The sequence below is a fragment of the Lepisma saccharinum genome, chromosome 12, assembly GCF_977018435.1.
Source record: "Lepisma saccharinum chromosome 12, izLepSacc3.1, whole genome shotgun sequence".
Classification (NCBI taxonomy): domain Eukaryota; kingdom Metazoa; phylum Arthropoda; class Insecta; order Zygentoma; family Lepismatidae; genus Lepisma; species Lepisma saccharinum.
The window spans coordinates 19,173,463-19,192,294 of NC_139240.1; the positions used below are offsets into that span (position 1 = coordinate 19,173,463).

Consider the following 18,832-nt stretch of genomic DNA (forward strand, 5'->3'; position numbering starts at 1 on the left):
CCAGTACTTGCAAGGTGTAAAGTCTGGTGACCTTGCTGGCCAAGGTGTGGGTCCTCTGCAGCAATCCATCTCTACCCCAATTGACCATCCAGGAACTCACCACGAACTTCAAGGCCAAAGTGTGTATGGAAGAGGGGCACCATCTTGCTGGAAGTGGACCTCATTGATGATGTCTAACCACTGAAGTTCCTGGACATGAAATGTCTAACATGTTCAGGTAGCTGGCGCCGTTCACAGAGTCTTCTTCGAAGAAGAATAGACCAATTAGGTGGTCCATGGAAAATGCGCACCACACCCTGACCTTTGCATAAAGTGGAAAATTATGTTGGAACAATGTAAAACGCAAAGATTAAAAAAATTGCCCATCACAGCATGTGAGCCCAGCCACGTCGAAAGTGCACAAGTTTATATGTACAGTAAAACATTATTAGGACCCGATAAGCCAGACTTCACTTAATCTGAAAAAAAAAAAAAAAAAAAGTTTTAAATGTGGCTACAAGTCAACCAAAAAACTTCCCAAAGAAAAGGCAGTTAACCACTTACGAAATTCTGTTTCCTGCAGACTTTGTATTGTACTGTATATTGTATTTAGGTATATGCACTTTAAATACACCATAATAAACATGTTTTGTTGCTATAAACTGAGTTTTAATGCACTTTCTACTGTTCTTTTAGGTTATTTCAGTTAATCCGGACTTTTGTTAAACAGGTCAACTTATCCCCCCCCCCCCCTATAGTCCAGATTACCGAGGTTTTACTGTACCTTTTTTTAAGGCAGATCTGTCCCATACGTTGCACCATGCTACAAAGGCACATAACCTGGTACAGAACAGAATCTGGCATAAAACCAACATATTCTTGCTTTTATACCAGATTGAAGATGATGAGATCAGCACCCTTCTCCATCTCTCCCAGTTATCCATGGAATTGAGGATGGAAATTGGAATTGAAACAAACAACAATTGTGGCAGCCAGATGCCCTACTGACTGTGGCAAGAATACGTTTGGAGGAAAAATTGAAGAAAAGATGCAGAATGCTGAGAAAATCAATGCCAAATAGTAACACTGTAAACATCAAGGAGTGTACTGATAAGAGCAACAAACCTGACCCAACGAACAACATGGAGAAAACCCCACAGCACACACTGACATTGGTTAGTTGATTTAGAGGAAATCAAATGGAAAGTAACTAGGACTGAACCAATACCGATACTTTCACAGATTCCCATCGATACCGCCACTGATGATTCAAAATTACAACAATAAAAGTCATTCAAAATATTGATCAATATTAGCAGGTGAGTGTTCCATTCCAATTATAAGCATCAATTTACTATAGTTGCGATTCAAAATATTAAAGAATTTTAACAGATTACCTGTTATGTAATCACAAAATACAGTTTTTCACATGATATTGGTGCAAATTAATAGAAACTACTAATTTTGCATATTTTCTAGGTTCATGATAAACAATCATCAGAAAAGTATGAACTCCTACCGGTAAAAAGATTCAACCTATTCTTTTTTTTTTAGTAGGAATGGGCCGAGACCGATAAAGTACGGATATAGAACTTACCAATAACGATCCGATATAAAAATCCAAATGGTCCTTGAAGAACCTGAATGGATCATTGACTTCCTTAATAAATGCATGCTTTGACGTGACCACAGTGCAAAATAAGTTGCATATTTAGACATTTACTTTTTTAAAAAGTAGGGCATGGAGATTATCCATGAAAATTACAACAAATGGCAGAATTTTGCACTAAATTATAAGATATTTATAGATCCATTGGACTGATCAGTAATTTTACCGAGATGCCTATATCAGCCGATACCAAAAGAATACTGTTTAATCTTTCCAGCTCCACTTTCTCTCTAATTGTGGCATCCTTTTATGGACTCTGTTTTTCCAGTACATGCGAACGATCAACACACACACACTCATAACTGTACTGCTTTGTTACTGTATTCACGAACCACTGATTGTAAGCATGAACTTTCACCCAAATGAGAAATAACACGAACCACTATCAGGAGCCAAGATTCAATTCAATTTAAAATTTTCGGTTCGTCAGCACTTAAAGGCTATTATGCATCCCTCACATTGTATGGGGTCCAGCCCCTTACCTGTAATTGACTGTAACAGACACCACAGCCTTGTTAGTCTGCAAAATGCAGCCCAGGGTGGACTACGAGGAAGTAAGGCTGACAATTGGGTGTCCTACATGGAAGGATCACCCCTTATACCCCAATCAGGGGCCAAGACGATTGGTATTTAACGGCGGCAGAATTGCCCAGATGCCCACGCAAGGACTAGAGGGACTGGCGTCCAATGATGTCACCATACTTCTCACACACCAAGGGATGTCCATAGTAAATTTCATTACACTATGACCAATAGTTTGATCTTTAGAAGCAAAAATCAGGGGCCGAGAATGAGTGAAACACTCTGTAGAATCAGAACTTGGACCAAAGCAGCAAGCATACCTCCTAGCAACTGAACAGCCACGAAATCCGCTGCTCGGAGTAGTTCTGACTGCACCAGAGCATCTTCTAGGGTCTGAAGTGTGGGTCTTATTCTTCCACTTGTACCCCATTCTTCCAAAAAGATCTCTGCACATGGTTTGTGGTATTCTCTGCCGGCTGCTTCAATCATCCTGGGGGAAAAAAAAAAGTAAAAGCATTGGAAAATATAACCATGTACAGCATGTTCCAAATTGATTATCAGGGTTTCAGGTAGTTGGTATAGTGCAACAGATGGAGCTGAATGTTTATCACACATGTACGACAAGAACGACTGTGGAAGTTTGCTATCCTGAGTGCTTATCATTTGTTTCCCATTAGTCACAGTGGTATAGGTGTATTACAAAATTTCGACTTCCATGCAGAAGTCATTTTGTGTCATTGAATTTGCAAGATGTCATTCTGCTTTTTAAGTTCAGTGAAGTTTTCAACGGTGATTTGGAAGTGATCCTCCATCGATGGTTTAATAATTCTCAAACAACTGGATGCATCTGCAAAACGTATGTATATGTGTTGGAGGCATAGAACAAAATCTCATTGGGGCTGTATGTAGTAAGATGGCAAACATATAAACATCAGAATCCTATGTTTACTATTTTATTGGATGTTCCTACGTTTACAATCTTTATGATTAGTTACAAGAAGAAAAATGTGAAACACATCCATGCTAAGAAGTAGGGTGGAGGCATTAGTTTTGGCCACTATCCCACTTATGGTAGTGGCCGCGGTGGCTCAGTCGGTAACACATCTGACTACCATGCTCAAGGTCCCGGGTTTGATCCCCGGCCGGTTCAAATCCGGGAACTTTTCTAACATTGGAAGCAGACCCGGCGCCCACCCAGCGTCGAATGACATGGGCACCTGGGGGAAACCCTGAGGAGTAAAGGTGGTCAGGGGCATGATGCTGATCACATCACCCACACTCATGACCGGATCAAGAAAGTGTGGGGCGTTACCCCCACACCCCCTATACACCTTCATGGCGTGGTGCTAAGCACAGGGGAGAACTTTACATATTTTTTTTTTTACCCCACTTATGGCCACCTAGCTGTTCATATTTAATTGGTAGCTACCTAGGTGATCTATAGTCAATCAGAGAACAGCTTACATACATCAGCTTTCCAATTGGATATCCATGTTTCCTCTTTGTACTTCCTGTAGGAAGTAAGCTTGTTGTAAGGAAGAAGCTGCTTGTTGCAGTAGAATTTCTTATGCATTTTCGTAAGAAAAGAGAGAGCTACAATAATGTTTCCCACAGTTGCTATATATATCAGGAACATATAATTTGTTCAGAGGTAAGTATAAATGTTAGAATTACAGTATTTATATCCTGAAATAGAAATAACCACAAAACAGTATGTGTAGACCACATGGTCATTACTAGATGCAGGTTTGTAAAGATTCTTTGATTATGGCCACTGAAGAAAATGATCGCAGTTTATTAATGTATTGCTGTTTTCTTACAACCATGACTGGGAAAGTGAACCAGCAGACCTTTCACTCTACAATGTGTGAGAAAAATTTGTTGAAGGCTCAGAAATGGACAATACTAATGATGACCCTGTTTTGTCCCAGAATGACGCTAATTTGATTCCACCACGGCATCCCAATGATCTTCCACAAAATAATGAGCCACCAACTGTAACGTTTTCAATACTTTGATATTTGTAAACTTTACATAAACTGAAAATTGACGTAAATACGTTTATGCTTCAATTTTGGGCTATCAGAGGGCGTTCCCTCTTGATAGCTCTACCGGTGCTGCCTCTAGCGGCAACTCGGTATAAGTGGGCTTGCCATAAATCTCGGCACACTGGGCCCAGTTAGTCACACTCGATCGCCTGGAACAAACGGCATTAACCAGTTTTGCTGTCTTACATCTTTTCCACGTCGGCGAGAGACGTACCTACCATGCTGCCTGCAGAATAGAAGCCAACCATTTGTGCCACTAGTGTGAAGGGCCCACGGCAAAGAGTATAAGGACTACAAATGGAGTGTGGTGTCGCATGGTTATAGAGGCTGAACATTAGTTGTTAGGTACGTAAAAGCTCTTCGCTGTGAAATTGGAATGCAATAACTCCTTGCCGTACGTTTATCATAAATCTACGTTCCCCTTTTTCTTTATTTGACTTTAAAGGTGACGAAAACCTGTTGTTTCTCACCCCCCCCCTTTTTCTGATGTATTGAACAGATTAAGTGTGCCTATACGTTGTTTTACGCTAAAAGGGAACAAGACGGAAAAATGTGCGTAAACGTGTGTGAACCGAATTAAATTACGTTTACTGATCATTGTGCTCGTAAATGCTTGTTCTGACTATAAAGGCATAGTGCACGCGTAGATAATCTATGAACAGGCATACTCCAATTTAACGAATAGACGACTTATGTTCGACGATCTTGTAGTGCAATCTTTTTGCCCCCGTTATTTAATGTTTTGCCCAGTGACGTCAATCGCGTCTAATTAAACTTGACTTGCATAGAAAAACTACGATCCTTCATTGCACCCCTAGTTTGCATGGAACTATTTGTTCCTATTAACCCACTCCCTTGTAACGGTAGCATTAATAATGCCAAAGAATCAGAATAATAATAATAAGTGGGATATCTGTATGTCAAAAGGGTCATTAATCAAATAAAAGACAACTTGTCGGTATTTCACACGCATATGGGTCAATCCATATGAAATCATACAACCTGGTTGCTTGACCATTTTTAAAAAAGTTTATTTTTTGAGTGGTGTGAGAAAAACCACAGCTGAAAAAATCTCAGCTATGTGAGAGAATGGAGTGAAAGGCCAGGAACTAGAACTGATGGAGGTCATCGGAATCGTGTTCAGCTGGGGTTTTCTTTAAGAGCATGATAAACTCAAGATCACACAGTACTGATGTCTAACACATTCATCCCCATAATATTCCCTCAGTCTCAGATGAATGTCAATTTGAAGCACATTTTCTGCGGTTATACACTCGATCACGGCACGCTACTTCAGGCGCTTCACCAACATTGCATGGTTACATGCTGACATTTTCCTCGCAATAGTTCAGCACCCCCTGGCGATAGAAGTTTGAAACCTTCAATGGAGGAAGCGGGAAAGTCTTATAAGTGCATTGTATGGTTGCTCAAAATCCAAAATGCGTTTACAAGGTAACAAAGAAAATAAAAACATAGGAAGCTTTACTTTTCAGCATGCCCTCGTATATATACTTTATTGCAGAGCCATTTCAGGATTGTGATGTTGTTCATTGATATTCCAAATTACAGTTTGCAGAATTTCAACACAAAATGTTAATAAGAAATGAAATTAGACATGCCATATTTAATGCAAAATGTTGAATTTTTCACGAGTTTTGTATCTCCTAAACCAATTAAATCTCAAACTCCAAATTTTTACTGAAGTTTCTTATTCTGAAGTACTGTATTGTGTACAAATTTCAGATTTTTAAACAACTGCCCACCAGAGATATTTAACCCTGAACTTGGAATTTTTTAACAAAAAGTACATGTTTATGACCCTGTAGAAAAAAAAATATTAAAGTCTCAAGCTTCAAATAATTTTGACGTACTCTATTGGTACACAGGTACTTGCGCAAAAAAATTCAAGTGTCAAGCAAACTGCCTTCCCCCTCAAAAAAATGTCCGAAAATGTCATTTTGAGCAATTAAAATACACAATTTTAACCTTAAAATTTATTATGAAGGAATAATATTTAGAAAATTACACAGAAATATAATTGTAGCCTATAATGTGCTTAACATCACAGATTTTGTCTCATTGTCGTAGGACTTACCAGAGCTGAGAAAAAAAAGTTGCCGCTGATGCTTACGAATGGAGAAAATGACGTGCGCCATGATAAACAAATGCCCACCATCTTCAAATCGGTGATAGTAAAAATAAAATAAGAGTGGTTCCGAACTGTCAATATATGAGGCTCACACCCCTCAAAAAATAAACTTTTTTAAAAATGGTCAAGCAACCAGGTTGTATGATTTCATATGGATTGACCCATATGAGAAAGAGGAAATGTATTGGCTAATTTTGGGTTTCTTTGTACTGTCTAATTGAATCTGTTGTTGAAGGTATGCATATGTACGTACTACGCATTCATAATTGGTACTAGATTAAATGTTAATGATTGAATTAGAGCGTGCAGGACGTGGTAGGAATTACAGCGTGACTGCACGCTTTGAAAATTGTAGCTTTGCATGTATGATTCTTGTTAATGTTGGCACTCCTTTTTTGAGTTGTCTTGTCTTTTCAAGAAATGTACGATAATGTGCACAATTTATTTGTGTTGTTGAGAATTAAAATTTAAAAGTAATATAACTCTCTTACCTTTGAACTCTACCCTGTAAGCCAGTGCGAGAAACGTACGTTACGAGTCAAATACCAATTAAAAATCTAAGAGGTAATTGGGGAAAATAGCAGTTATAAATAAGAGAGGGAACAACGTTAATTTAATTACGAGAACAAACTAATATTTGCAATGGAGAAGGCACACGTGCTATTCATTGTCGGACCCTTTGACGCCTATACATATATATGTATATGTGTATTCTTTTACAGGGCCTTTGTCTCGCGCTTCTCGTAGGTTCTGCCTGTAAACTCCCGCAGAATCGTGCGAGAAGTACGACACAAATTTGAAATTTGTAATATATAGTACGGGTCTTAGTCTTTGTTCACAGTTGCAGTTGCCACGCAGCCGCTTCCAAATTAAATATCGTGTGCAACCGCAACTTGACCCAACTATACCATTACACAACAACAACTTGTGCGGACACTAATGAAGTCCAGCTACAATCGCTATCCTCTACTCAGATGAGTACTGATAACAATACTCCAGTGCAGCAACCATTGGCATCTTCATCACGGTTGACTCCTAGAACTACCATACAGGTGACACCAATAAGGTCACCGGTTTCAGTTTTCAATGATGTTGCCATCTGGCCACAACCAAAACAATCAACCAGCAAAAGGAAGAAGGAATTCACTCCTAGTGTAGTAACCAGTGACAAATGGGTTGAATATCATGAACAAAAGGAGAGAGAGAGAGAGAGAAACAAGAAAAAGAAAAACAGAAACAAGAACGTAAAGCGAACATGGAGCTAAAGAGAAAACAAAACCGGTTCAAATCACCTAGTTCCGTTGTGACAAAAAAAGACAAAAGTTTATCTGAAGAAGACTGGATGAAAACTGGAAGTTCTGTTGATGATGTTACAGAAGAGTCTGACGAAGACTTAGACGGAAAATTTGAAAACTGGAGATTTTATTCTCGTTAAATTCAGTCGCAAAGGGGAAAAAATCTCCTCGTTCCACCATATTTCGGTATGTGGCTGTTATTTAAAAGGTTTTGAAGAAAAGTGAATATGAAATATGGTGCCTGAAGAATGTAAATGTGCAGAAGACATGCCTTGATAATATAGAAAATGATTTTTCAACAATAAATGTGAATGACATTATGGGAAAACTGCCCGAGCCTAACGTAATACAAGAGGGGCGACACTTGATAACAAAATTTCATGATCCTGTTAACACACTGGAAAAAAAGTAATTTTCTGTATTATTTCCAGTGAACTTGCTTTAGACATATCATTTCCTTGCGATATGAAGCTACTTTCTAATGTGTGAAAACTTTTTTCTCAGAACTGACATTTTGTTGTTTTGTTTACTACAGAGTGACCTGAGAAGTCTAGAAATGTTAATTTATGTTGTTCAACTACATTTACACTATGTCCACCCACTGAAAACTATGTTATTTACCTTTAACATATTGTGTTTCATCTGTATTACTTCATTATTTGTTCATAGACAAGGTGGCCATAAGTGGGGAAAATAGGTGGCCATAAGTGAATTTAATTGGCCATAACTGAAGAATAGTGTCACATTTGGTTAAAATTTTTAAAACTTTTTTCTGACTAACTTGTTTCGGGTGGCTACTCCAGGACCATGATAAAATTCAAGTATAATTCCCTGTTTTCAAGGTGAACTTTTAAAAAATTCAAGCAGATGTTTTCTCTATTTCAACCTTACGTATTGCCGCCTCTCAACATCCACACACAAATATCTTCATAATATAAAGGGTCATTCCAACATCCAAAAATTATAACTCAATTAAACGGTATACGTAATATAATTAAAATATTTAACTTAAGGTGCTGAGTTTCTATTTACAATCAGAGGCGCAACAATGAATTCTTGTCTGGGAGGAGGAGGGCAAGTATCAGGATAAACGTACTAATACTAAGAATAAAAATAATGTTAATAATAATGTTACTATTATAAAATTATTATTATTATTATTATTGATTTGTTTTATTTTACTTCATTTCTTGTGCCATTTTTGGCTAATTTGTGAAGATGGGGATGAGTGATACAATGAAATTGATGAAAGGACATTCATAAACATCCATGCCCAAGCCAGGATTCGAACCCAGGACCAACATTGTTGTTGTTGTTATCCTTGTACATTATGCAAAAAAGGGGTAGAAGTTGGTGCTAAAGCATTTGTGTTCGAACAAACACTTTGAATTATTTTCTCAATACGTTCAATTTCACATTAATAATGGAAAAGAAGCACACAAACTATTTTTGAAACAGAAAATGCTTGATAAAATATAATTCCAAATATAAGTATTTTTTACATTAACATGTATAACTTTCATGCACGATATATGTTTCACATATATACAACATGGAGCGACGTGGACACTAAATTGTGTACGTATTCAAAGTTTCTTTAATACATATATTATATACAACATATGTTATTTAAATACATTACACAACCAATTCATTCATCTCACAATAAACCAGAAGCAAAAATTACATAAATTGTCTCTCAAATGTGCATGCTCCCTTTACTCAAAACAATTGTTCATGCATTTAAAAGAAAATCAATTAAGACAAGTCTTACTTCTTTGTCTGGTAATTTACAATACAATACATTACAGAAAACAACCATATATTGTGAGCGAAGTGAGCAAGAACATTTTTTGATCCATTTTTATGCAGGCTAAAATCAATCTTGATTTTATAGGGTGCAAATAATTTCAGGGGATGGTAATGCATTCTCTCTTTTACAACTTTTGTGTCTCCTGATGCATTGATAACATTGTCACCTTGTCATCAAGGGGTTCCGGGTTCGATACCCAGTGGAGGAACATGGCCCACTGGTTTGGATCCTACTTTAAACTGTAGGTCCGGTCCTGATTAGCCTTTCTGTGCATAAAGTGGACTTAAAACCATAAATCAATCAATCAATGATCATACAACATTTTTTTCATTAAGATAATTCGACGCCCATGGTCGACTCCCACCACCCCCTAGCTATGGTAATGAACTTGATAAGGCTAACGAAAGTAGGAACTGCAAGTGAAGGAAGCAAGAAAATTTTACAAAAGTAATTTTATTTGCATAAAATGTGAAGTTGTGGGCGGTAACTGCACCCTGCAGGTTCACTTGGAGGTCATTGTCCCCCCCCCCCAGAACTCACTTCTGTCCAAGGTTGGAGGGGCAATGCCCTCCTGACCCCCCATGGTTGCGCCAGTTTACAATTTCACATAATCAGACTCGAAATACATCTACAAACACAAGTCACAGATGTTACAAGATCTACTAATCTACAAAAAATTGTTAAATGTCAAACTCTAATTTACCTAATCAACCTCAAGATATCTTGCAATAATCTTTCATCTCTTAGATTGTCCTAGGAAGGACAGTAACAAAGCAAACGGATTGAGAGGATTCTTTCATTTTTCACACAGCTTTCGTTGCCTTCCTAGATAAAAATGAAAGCTGAACTTTGAAAAACTTGCCTCAGGGCATTTATAAATACATGTATAGTTTGAATAGGATTTGGATTAACAAAAGTTGTAATTTTTCTCAGGTCTACGGAGAAAAATTCAAGAAGAATTCCCACATAATTCCCGGATAATTCCTGGTGAGTAGCCACCCTGTCTGATCACGTACCCCCTTCAAATCGTTCATATACCCCTGGAGTTCCGCGTACCGCAGTTTGAGAACCACTGTTCTATGGCATTCTTAGCTACAATTAAGGCTTGTATAGATCGACCACAAACGAAGGAACATTTGGTGCATCTTCCCCTACATCCATTCAACTCAGGGCATAAGGAAGCATGCTCCACTCTGCCCCAGCCCTCCATGTGCGAACATGATGAATAGGACATGTGGTTATTTTGCCTGTGGTCCCATTACAGAAATGAACAGACTGAACTGTGTATGCTACTTTGAAAATTCAAGCACTTTAGATTCAAACCCACATATTTAAAAAAAAATTCCCTGGTTTCCAGTTATCACCATGTGCACTAATAACAGAGTTGTCCTACGGAACCAGGCTTCAATTCCCAGTGCATGTGTGTATACAAACTACATAGTGTCCACAAACTTATTGGATGATTTTATAATACTACAGTAAGGTCTGTTATAAAACATAAAATATTCCTCTTTCATACAATGCTAATACAATGTATTTCTCTTCATTATTGGTGAAAATATAGTCTTACAAAGTGACTAATAATTTGTGGACACTGTTAAATCTGCATGTATATAAAGAAAACTACATGTTCATTTACCTGATATGCTCTGTGCTATACTTAGGCTTGGAAGGGCAATCTGCATTAGGAACCCTCGCCATCAACTCCTTCCACATGTGGTCAATTTCTAAAATCTGAACAAGCTTATGCAGAGGTCCGGAAGGGAGTTTCCTGATTTCAGTGGAAGGATCCATGTTTGTGGCTAGAAAATCCTCCTCACCTAAAGAAAGGCAGGAAGAAATAAAATATTTAAATGGGTTAGTTCAACTGCTGAAAAATAAATGTGAGTGCAGCTATGGATAGAAAATTGCAATGAAATAATGTCCATTTGCAATAGTCCAAGCGGGGTTCTGACCATCATAATTTCTCCTTGGGTGCACCATTTGTGTCAGGTATTCACTCAGTATATTGAGTCGAAGTCAAAACTACAATAATAAAATTAGGGTAAATATGCGATAACGCCCGGACACCTTTAACTCATTTATTTCCTTAATTTTCCCACTGGTACTTACCTTTTGTGCATTGCGGAACATTCTTTAAGGGGAAGTTATGCCTTTTTCCATAAAATAGTGTCTACTTTTCATATTACGAGTGATTATTTGTCTTCCTTGTTCCGCTTGGGTAACAGACAATATGGCATGCACTTGTCATGGATCATTGCGCCGTGCTTGTGTTTTGTCGTTTTGGAGTGGGTACGCAGTGTTTCAACCTTCTTAACCGAAAAATACTTACTTTCGTGTTCATTATGTCATCACAAACCACTGACGGGATAGCCCCAAAAAACCATTCACGATAGCCCCACAAACCATTGCCGGATAAAAAAAAAAAAGGTAAAGTGTTCCTCTGTGCTTAGCACCAAAACATGAAGGCGTATACGGGGTGTGGGGGTAACGCCCCACACTTTCTTGATCCGGTCGTGAGTGGGGGTGCCGGATAACCCCAAAAACCATTCATGATAGCCCCAAAAACCATTCACGTTAGCCCCAAAAACCATTCACGATAGCCCCAAAAACCATTCACGGTAGCCCCGAAAACCATTTCTGTCAAGGTTAAGTTAGGTAAGCAAAGTTAAAAAAAAAAAGAAAACAAAATTCTCATAAAAAAATGCACGTTTGGAAACACTGATGAGACCATGTGACTTTCGACGCTCTCGCCATCTGCATGCATACAATGGAAACAACGGCATAATATGGCAGGCAATGCAAGTTTCTTACGTAAAAAGTGATTAATTTCCTAGTTTGGCAGCATTCAAATATGAAGTTTTTAGTTTCCCGTGAAAGAAAATACCTCCAAGAACGCCCAGAATGCTAAAGAAACTCATTTCAGTAAGTACTTTCTCGTGTAAATTTGAAGAAATCCGTCCGGGTGATATCGCATATTTATCAAAATTAGTTTATAATAAAAATGATTGTATTTGTTATTCTTACTGTTCAACATTATATCAATAAAGCACAGTATTTTTTTCTATTAAATTAGCAATATATGGAATCTTTAGGTTGGAAATGGAATATTTCTTCATAAATAGGGGAAACTTCAACTGCAACTAGGAACAACACTGATGGGTAATAGTTCCGAATGTTTAACAATTTTTCAGGAGTATTATAGTACAGTAGAGCGTCGATTATCCGAAGTAATTGGGGGACATGGGTGTTCGGAAAACTGGTTTGTTCGGATAATCGAACTGTACATGTTTATTTGGCAAAAAGAAGTACTGTACAGTAAATTTATTCATAAAAACAGGCATCTCTTTAAGTATGTATTACAAAGTAACGTACAAAGGCAACTTTAGTAGGAATATATAGTATGTGGTACAGTTTATTAAACAAAAATATGTACATATTACATATGCATTTTGCATGAACAATACACAGAGTACACAAAATTAACGTTTAAAAAAATCCTTTATTTTGGTCTGTCTAAGCAAGCCTACACGCTTACGAGCAGCTAAGTCACGTACTTTTTTCATTACAGATATCTGAAAGTGAGCGAGTACACAGTTCGGTTAAGCGGTCGTTCGGTTGACCGACGTTCGTATAATCGACGCTCTACTGTATTAGGAAGTGCTTCAGAATACTGGAAACAATTGCGAAAGTAAGTTCGACACTTCGAGTAACAAATTTGCACAATTAAAAGTCTCAGTAAGTATTAGTTGCCAGATAAATTATGATCTGTAAAGTAGCTTATGTAAGCATGCTGCAAGCACCCATTATTTGTTGATTGATTTACTTATTCTATCTTGCATTTCGGCAATTTTTTTGCCTAATCGCGAAAATGAGGATATGTGATGATATGATGAAGGGACACTCACCCATGCTGAGGCTGGGATTTGAATCTGAAACCCTTGGCATCATAGCTGCTGTGATAACAACTCAGAGGTTAGCGCAATTCTTGGTTTCCAGACATCTCGGACAAGGAATTTTAGTGGATTCTCATGTGAAGCTCGAATGGAGTTTCATACTGAGACCAGATATTACATGATCAGGTGTTTGAATCACTAAGGGTCATTATATGGTAACGGTTCTGATTGTATTATGATTTTTTTTCAAATTCTCCTAGCAGGAAGACTAATTACCATAGAATTTTGGCAATCATTGTCGCACAAAATTTGAACCTTTCCTTCCTTAAAGTAATAAGCAATGTTTGGATTTCGAAAAAAGATATTTCTGTTGAAAAAAAAAAGTTAAAAATTAGCTTACCTTATGTAAGCAAGCGTGCTTCCCATGGACAATGTATTTTCCGTTGACAAGCACTTTTTTACATTGCTAATGTACTATTCTGCATTGCGGAACATTTCTTTAGGTGTAATAATGAATTTCTAATGAAAATAAGGTAACTGTCTGATATCGCCCGAACGGATTTCTTCAAATTTACAGGAGAAACTACATACTGAAATCACTTTCTGTATCATTGTCGAGGTTCTTCGAGGTATTTTCTTTCGTGGAAACTAAAAACTTCACCATAGAATGCTGCAGAACAAGAAATAATCAGTTTTTACGTTAGGAATTTGCATCTTCTGTAACATTAGGCCGCTGTTTCCATTATGTACATGCAGATGGCATGAGCGTCAAAAGTCACGCAGTCTCGGCAATGTTTCTAAAAGTGCCTTTTTTTTACAAGAATTTTTTTAATTCTTTTTTTTAACTATTCTTACCTAACCTAACCAAACTTAACCTAACCTTGCCGGAAATGGTCCGTGGGGCTATCCGTCAATGGTTTTTGGGGCTATCCATCAATGGTTCATGGGGCTTTTATGGATGGTTTTTGGGGTTATCGTGAATGGTTTTTGGGGCTATCGTGAATGGTTTTGGGGGCTATCGTGAATGGTTTTTGGGGCTATCGTGAAGGTTTTTGGGGCTATCCGTCAATGGTTTATGATGACATAATAAACACGAAAGTAGGTATTTTTCAGTTAAGAATGTTGAAGCACTGCACACCCACTCCAAATCGACAAAACACAAGCATGACTCCATGCCATATTGTCTGTTACCCAAGGAAGACAAACAATGACTTGTAATATGAAAAGTTGACACTATTTTATGAAAAAAAAGGCATAACTTCACCTTAAAGAATCTTCCGCAATGCAGAATATCTAAGTATCAATGCTAAAATTAAGGAAATAAACGAGTGAGAGGTATTCGGGCCTTATCAGACAAGTACCGAAAATAATGTCTATTTCTTATATTTACGAGTACTTACTGTTCTTCCTTATTTCGATTTTGTAACACACATTATGGCAATAGTGTACTGGTTCATCGCACGTTATGCAAGTGTTTTGTCAATTTATGCAGTGTTGCAACCCTGTTCACCGAAAAAAACTACTTTTGCGTCCAGATTTCAAAGTATGCTAATACCTCGCAAACCATTGACTTTAGCCCCACAAATAATTTCCCGTAAGGTTAGGTTAGTTTAAAAAATTTAAAAATACTCAACACGTAATGTTATAGTGAAACACGGCGAGGTCTGAAACACTTACTGGGGGTTACGCTACGTAACACACGGAACATGGTGCTCACGTGCAGAAAGCAAATGGCGGCAGCAGCAATAACGTGTCGGAGAGATATTTTCGCAGATAAACACATGATTTCGCATTAAAATGGATCAAAACTACATTCCCGAGCTTCAACAACCTAAAGAAAATGATTTGCGTAAGTACTTTCAGCATGAGTTTACAATACTGGACCACTCTCCAATTACTATAAAAATTTCACCTACTTACTAATTTCGGTGTCCTGATGACGTATCTGTAGTTCATATTTGGCGGTTAAAATTGTACACTTACGTGTAGAACTTGTAAAATAACCTTGTGATTTACCACGGTGACTGTCCATACACAGAAATTCGGAACCATAATACTTTCGCAATTCATTAATGGTCTTCCTTTACACACAACAATCTTGCTGACATCAGACGAGGAATGCCTACGAGCTTAGGTTAGGCCTGTTAGGTTAGGTTCCATTAGCATATATACAAAGAAAAATTAATATTTTAGCCAAGAGAATTATGTCTTGCCTGTTGATTTCTTCATGTTGGGAAAATTGCATTTCCGTGGAGCTATTGTTCTTACGGTAGGGTTACGTTACGTTAAGCAAACATAGTTTATTTCATTTTTTTTTCTCGATTTCCATACTTGACCGCCAATTATACATGCAGATTCGTGATTAGGAGTTCACAATTAGTGAGTAGGCGAAATTTCATAGAAATTGTACATTCGTCCAGTATTGTAAACTCGTTCCGTACTTTATGTAAAAAGTAAAAAAATCTGTTTCCGCTATACGAAAGTGTTACCCAAGCGACTGCTAGTATCGTAGACTAGTGGGAATTGATGTAGAAATAAATCAGAACCTTAGTAGAATGCATTTAGAGACTTTATTATAATACTAACAGAACCAAACGTGGCTTGCATAACCTAACTACGGAAGCATTCGCTTAAACTCTGCAGTATATGTTAACAGAAGTAAATTGAGATCGAACCATGTTAAAATTGCAACAAAGCAAAAGGAACTTGGGCCAAGTTCCAACTTTGAAGTTATGCTTTTTTCCATAAAATAGTGTCAACTTTTCATATTACGAGTCATTATTTGTCTTCCTTGTTCCGCTTGGGTAACAGACAATATGGCATGCACTCGTCATGGATCATCGCGTGTTGCGCTTGTTTTGATTTGGAGTGGGTATGCAGTGTTTCAACCTTCTTAACTGAAAAATACCTACTTTCGTGTTCATTACGGCATCACAAACCATTGACGGATTGCCCCAAAAAATCATTCACGATAGTCACACAAACCATTGACGGATAGCCCCCAAAATGGTAACACTTTACTATACCGGAGACGGATTTCTTCAAATTTACAGGAGAAAGTACTTACGCAAATCATTTTCTGTAGCGTTGTTGATGTTCGGGAATGTAGTTTTGATCCATTTTAATGCGAATGCATGTGGTTTTCTACGAAAACCTATTTCCGACGCGCTATTGCTGCTGCTACAAGCCGATGTTGTCCGTATATGCTAAATTGAAGGAAAGGAGTGCTAATGGAACCTAACCTAAGAGGCCTAACCTAACCTAGTAGGCATACCATGTCCCCATGATGGTTCGTGAATTTTTGGGCTAACATCAATGGTTTTTGGGGCTACCCGTGGATGGTTTGTGGGAAATAAGGAACAACAGTAAGTACTCGTTAATGTAAGAAATAGACATTATTTTCGTTATAAATTCATTATTTCACCTAAAGAAATGTTCTGCAATGCAGAATAGTACGTTAGAAATGTAAAAAATTGCAAAATAAATCATTGATAGGTGTCTCCGGTATAGTAAAGTAGTACACCCAAAATTATTCACGATAGCCCCATGAACCATTGACGGATAGCCCCAAAAACCATTCACGACAGCCCCAAGAAACCTTTACGGATACCCCCAAAAACCATTCCCGATAGCCCCACGAACCATTGACGGGTGGCCCCAAAAACCATTCACGATAGCCCCACGGACCATTTCCGGCAAGGTTAGGTTAGGTGAGCATAGTTTTAAAAAAATCGTAACAAAAAGGCACGTTTGGAAACACTGGCGAGACCGCAAGACTTTCGATGCTCGCGCCATCTGCAGGTACATAATGGAAACAATGGCATAATGTTGTCGCTTTACAGAAAATGCAAGTTCCTTACGTAAAAAGTGATTATTTCTTGTTCTGCAGCATTCAGTTTCCGTGAAAGAAAATACCTCAAAGAAATTCGACAATGCTACAGAAACTGATTTCAGTACGTAGTTTCTCCTGTAAATTTGAAGAAATCCATTCGGGCGATATCGCATATTTACCGCAATTTTATTGCAAGAGAAGTAAACCTAACACACCTAACAGAAAAAGCATTTAAGGATGAAATACCCCTTCGCATCTCCACGAACGTGAAGTAGATAGCAGCAATAATTTAACAATACAGGGAATTTCTACAATTTGTTTGAAATTTCGGATACTTACTAATTTGGGTCTCCTAATCACGAATCTGCACTTAAAATTTGGCACTCACGTATAGAAATTCCTGAATTATGGCTAGCCTCACGGACCATTGGCGCTAGCCCCACGAACCATTGGCGCGTGGATAGGTTAGGCTAGGTTAGGTTAGGAAACATAGTTAAATTTTAGGGCCGTAGTAATATCAGGAATATATATATTTCGTTCTTTAAGTATTCGAAACGGAAAATCTTGCGATAAATAATGAGCAATTGTGCATTGTCGGTTGCGATGACTGACCGTCTTATTTTGCAAGTTTGACGCGTGAGCACCAAATTTTAACTTCAGATTCGTGATTAGGAGCCCTAATTTAGAGAGTATGCCGAATTTCAAACAAAATGGAGAAATTCCCGGTATTGTAAAATCGCTCCCCGTTTGGGTACTAGTTTACTATTGTTCGGACAGATTTCTTCATTTTCACAGAAACACAAACAAAAAGTATAGAGGAGTGTATGGAACGGAAATATCGTTCTCGAGACAAGATGCAGTATGTAATTACTAAGACTCTGAAGTATGTGTCAACAGATATAAATAGAAATCGAACTATGTAAAAAGTGCCTATGTACCATGATGATTTCGGAATTAAACAATCGGAACTTGGGCCTTTCCGATCTCAAGTAGTGCTCAGCAAGGTTCAAATGAATTGTCATTTACACAATTCTGCGACACTTTGGCTTTTGCGAATGAAACTTGGACAAAATCATTAAACATTCGGAACCACTACTTTCGGAAAAAAAATGAATGGGATTTATCGGCAAATAAAGATGTACAACTACGTTACGCAAGCATCCGCGCTTCCCATCGACACGACAAGGCATTTGTCGTTCATGGAAGTAGCAGTATTGCAGAAGAGTGGAAATTATTGTTAAAGTAAATTTTAAGCTTCCTGAAAGTAATTAGCACTGTCTGTACTTGCGAGAAGTGCTATTTATCGGCGAAAAGAAAATGTAAAAGGTACCTTACGGAAACATTTTCATTCAACATCGACAAGATATTTGGCATTTCTACATATTAATCGGGTCTCCTTTATCGCACAACACGAGACCAACTTAGTGTTCTGACGTCATATGTACACACACACATGACGTTTTAGGGTCTGGTCTGTTACGTTCAGTTCTCTTAGCTTTAATACAGTATTATTTATGCTAAGAGAACTACGCCAAATAAGCCTAACCTAACAATTTAAAGCATTTATTCTAACAACGAACACCTTTCTCTCTGTCGTCGGAACACAAGTTCGGTTTTGCATTGTGCGAT

General features: G+C 37.8%; 1 protein-coding gene across 6 annotated transcripts in view; it reads right to left on the reverse strand.

The window, feature by feature from the left end:
- Positions 1-18,832, reverse strand: part of LOC145996589 (interleukin-1 receptor-associated kinase 4-like) — a 44,321-nt gene that overhangs the window by 25,382 nt on the left and 107 nt on the right. The window contains exons 1-3 of one of the 6 annotated variants that reach the window (XM_083133128.1): positions 18,539-18,770; positions 11,115-11,295; positions 2,491-2,660 (exon numbers count right to left, since the gene is read on the reverse strand). In XM_083133128.1, the coding sequence (XP_082989254.1) occupies positions 2,491-2,660; positions 11,115-11,269 (325 nt within the window). In that variant the 5' untranslated portion in view covers positions 11,270-11,295; positions 18,539-18,770. Of the gene's footprint in view, positions 1-2,490; positions 2,661-11,114; positions 11,296-13,383; positions 13,477-18,141; positions 18,155-18,351; positions 18,370-18,533; positions 18,771-18,832 lie in introns of those variants that run through there. The other 5 variants (XM_083133127.1, XM_083133131.1, XM_083133129.1 and 2 more) reach the window with 5 other exon arrangements.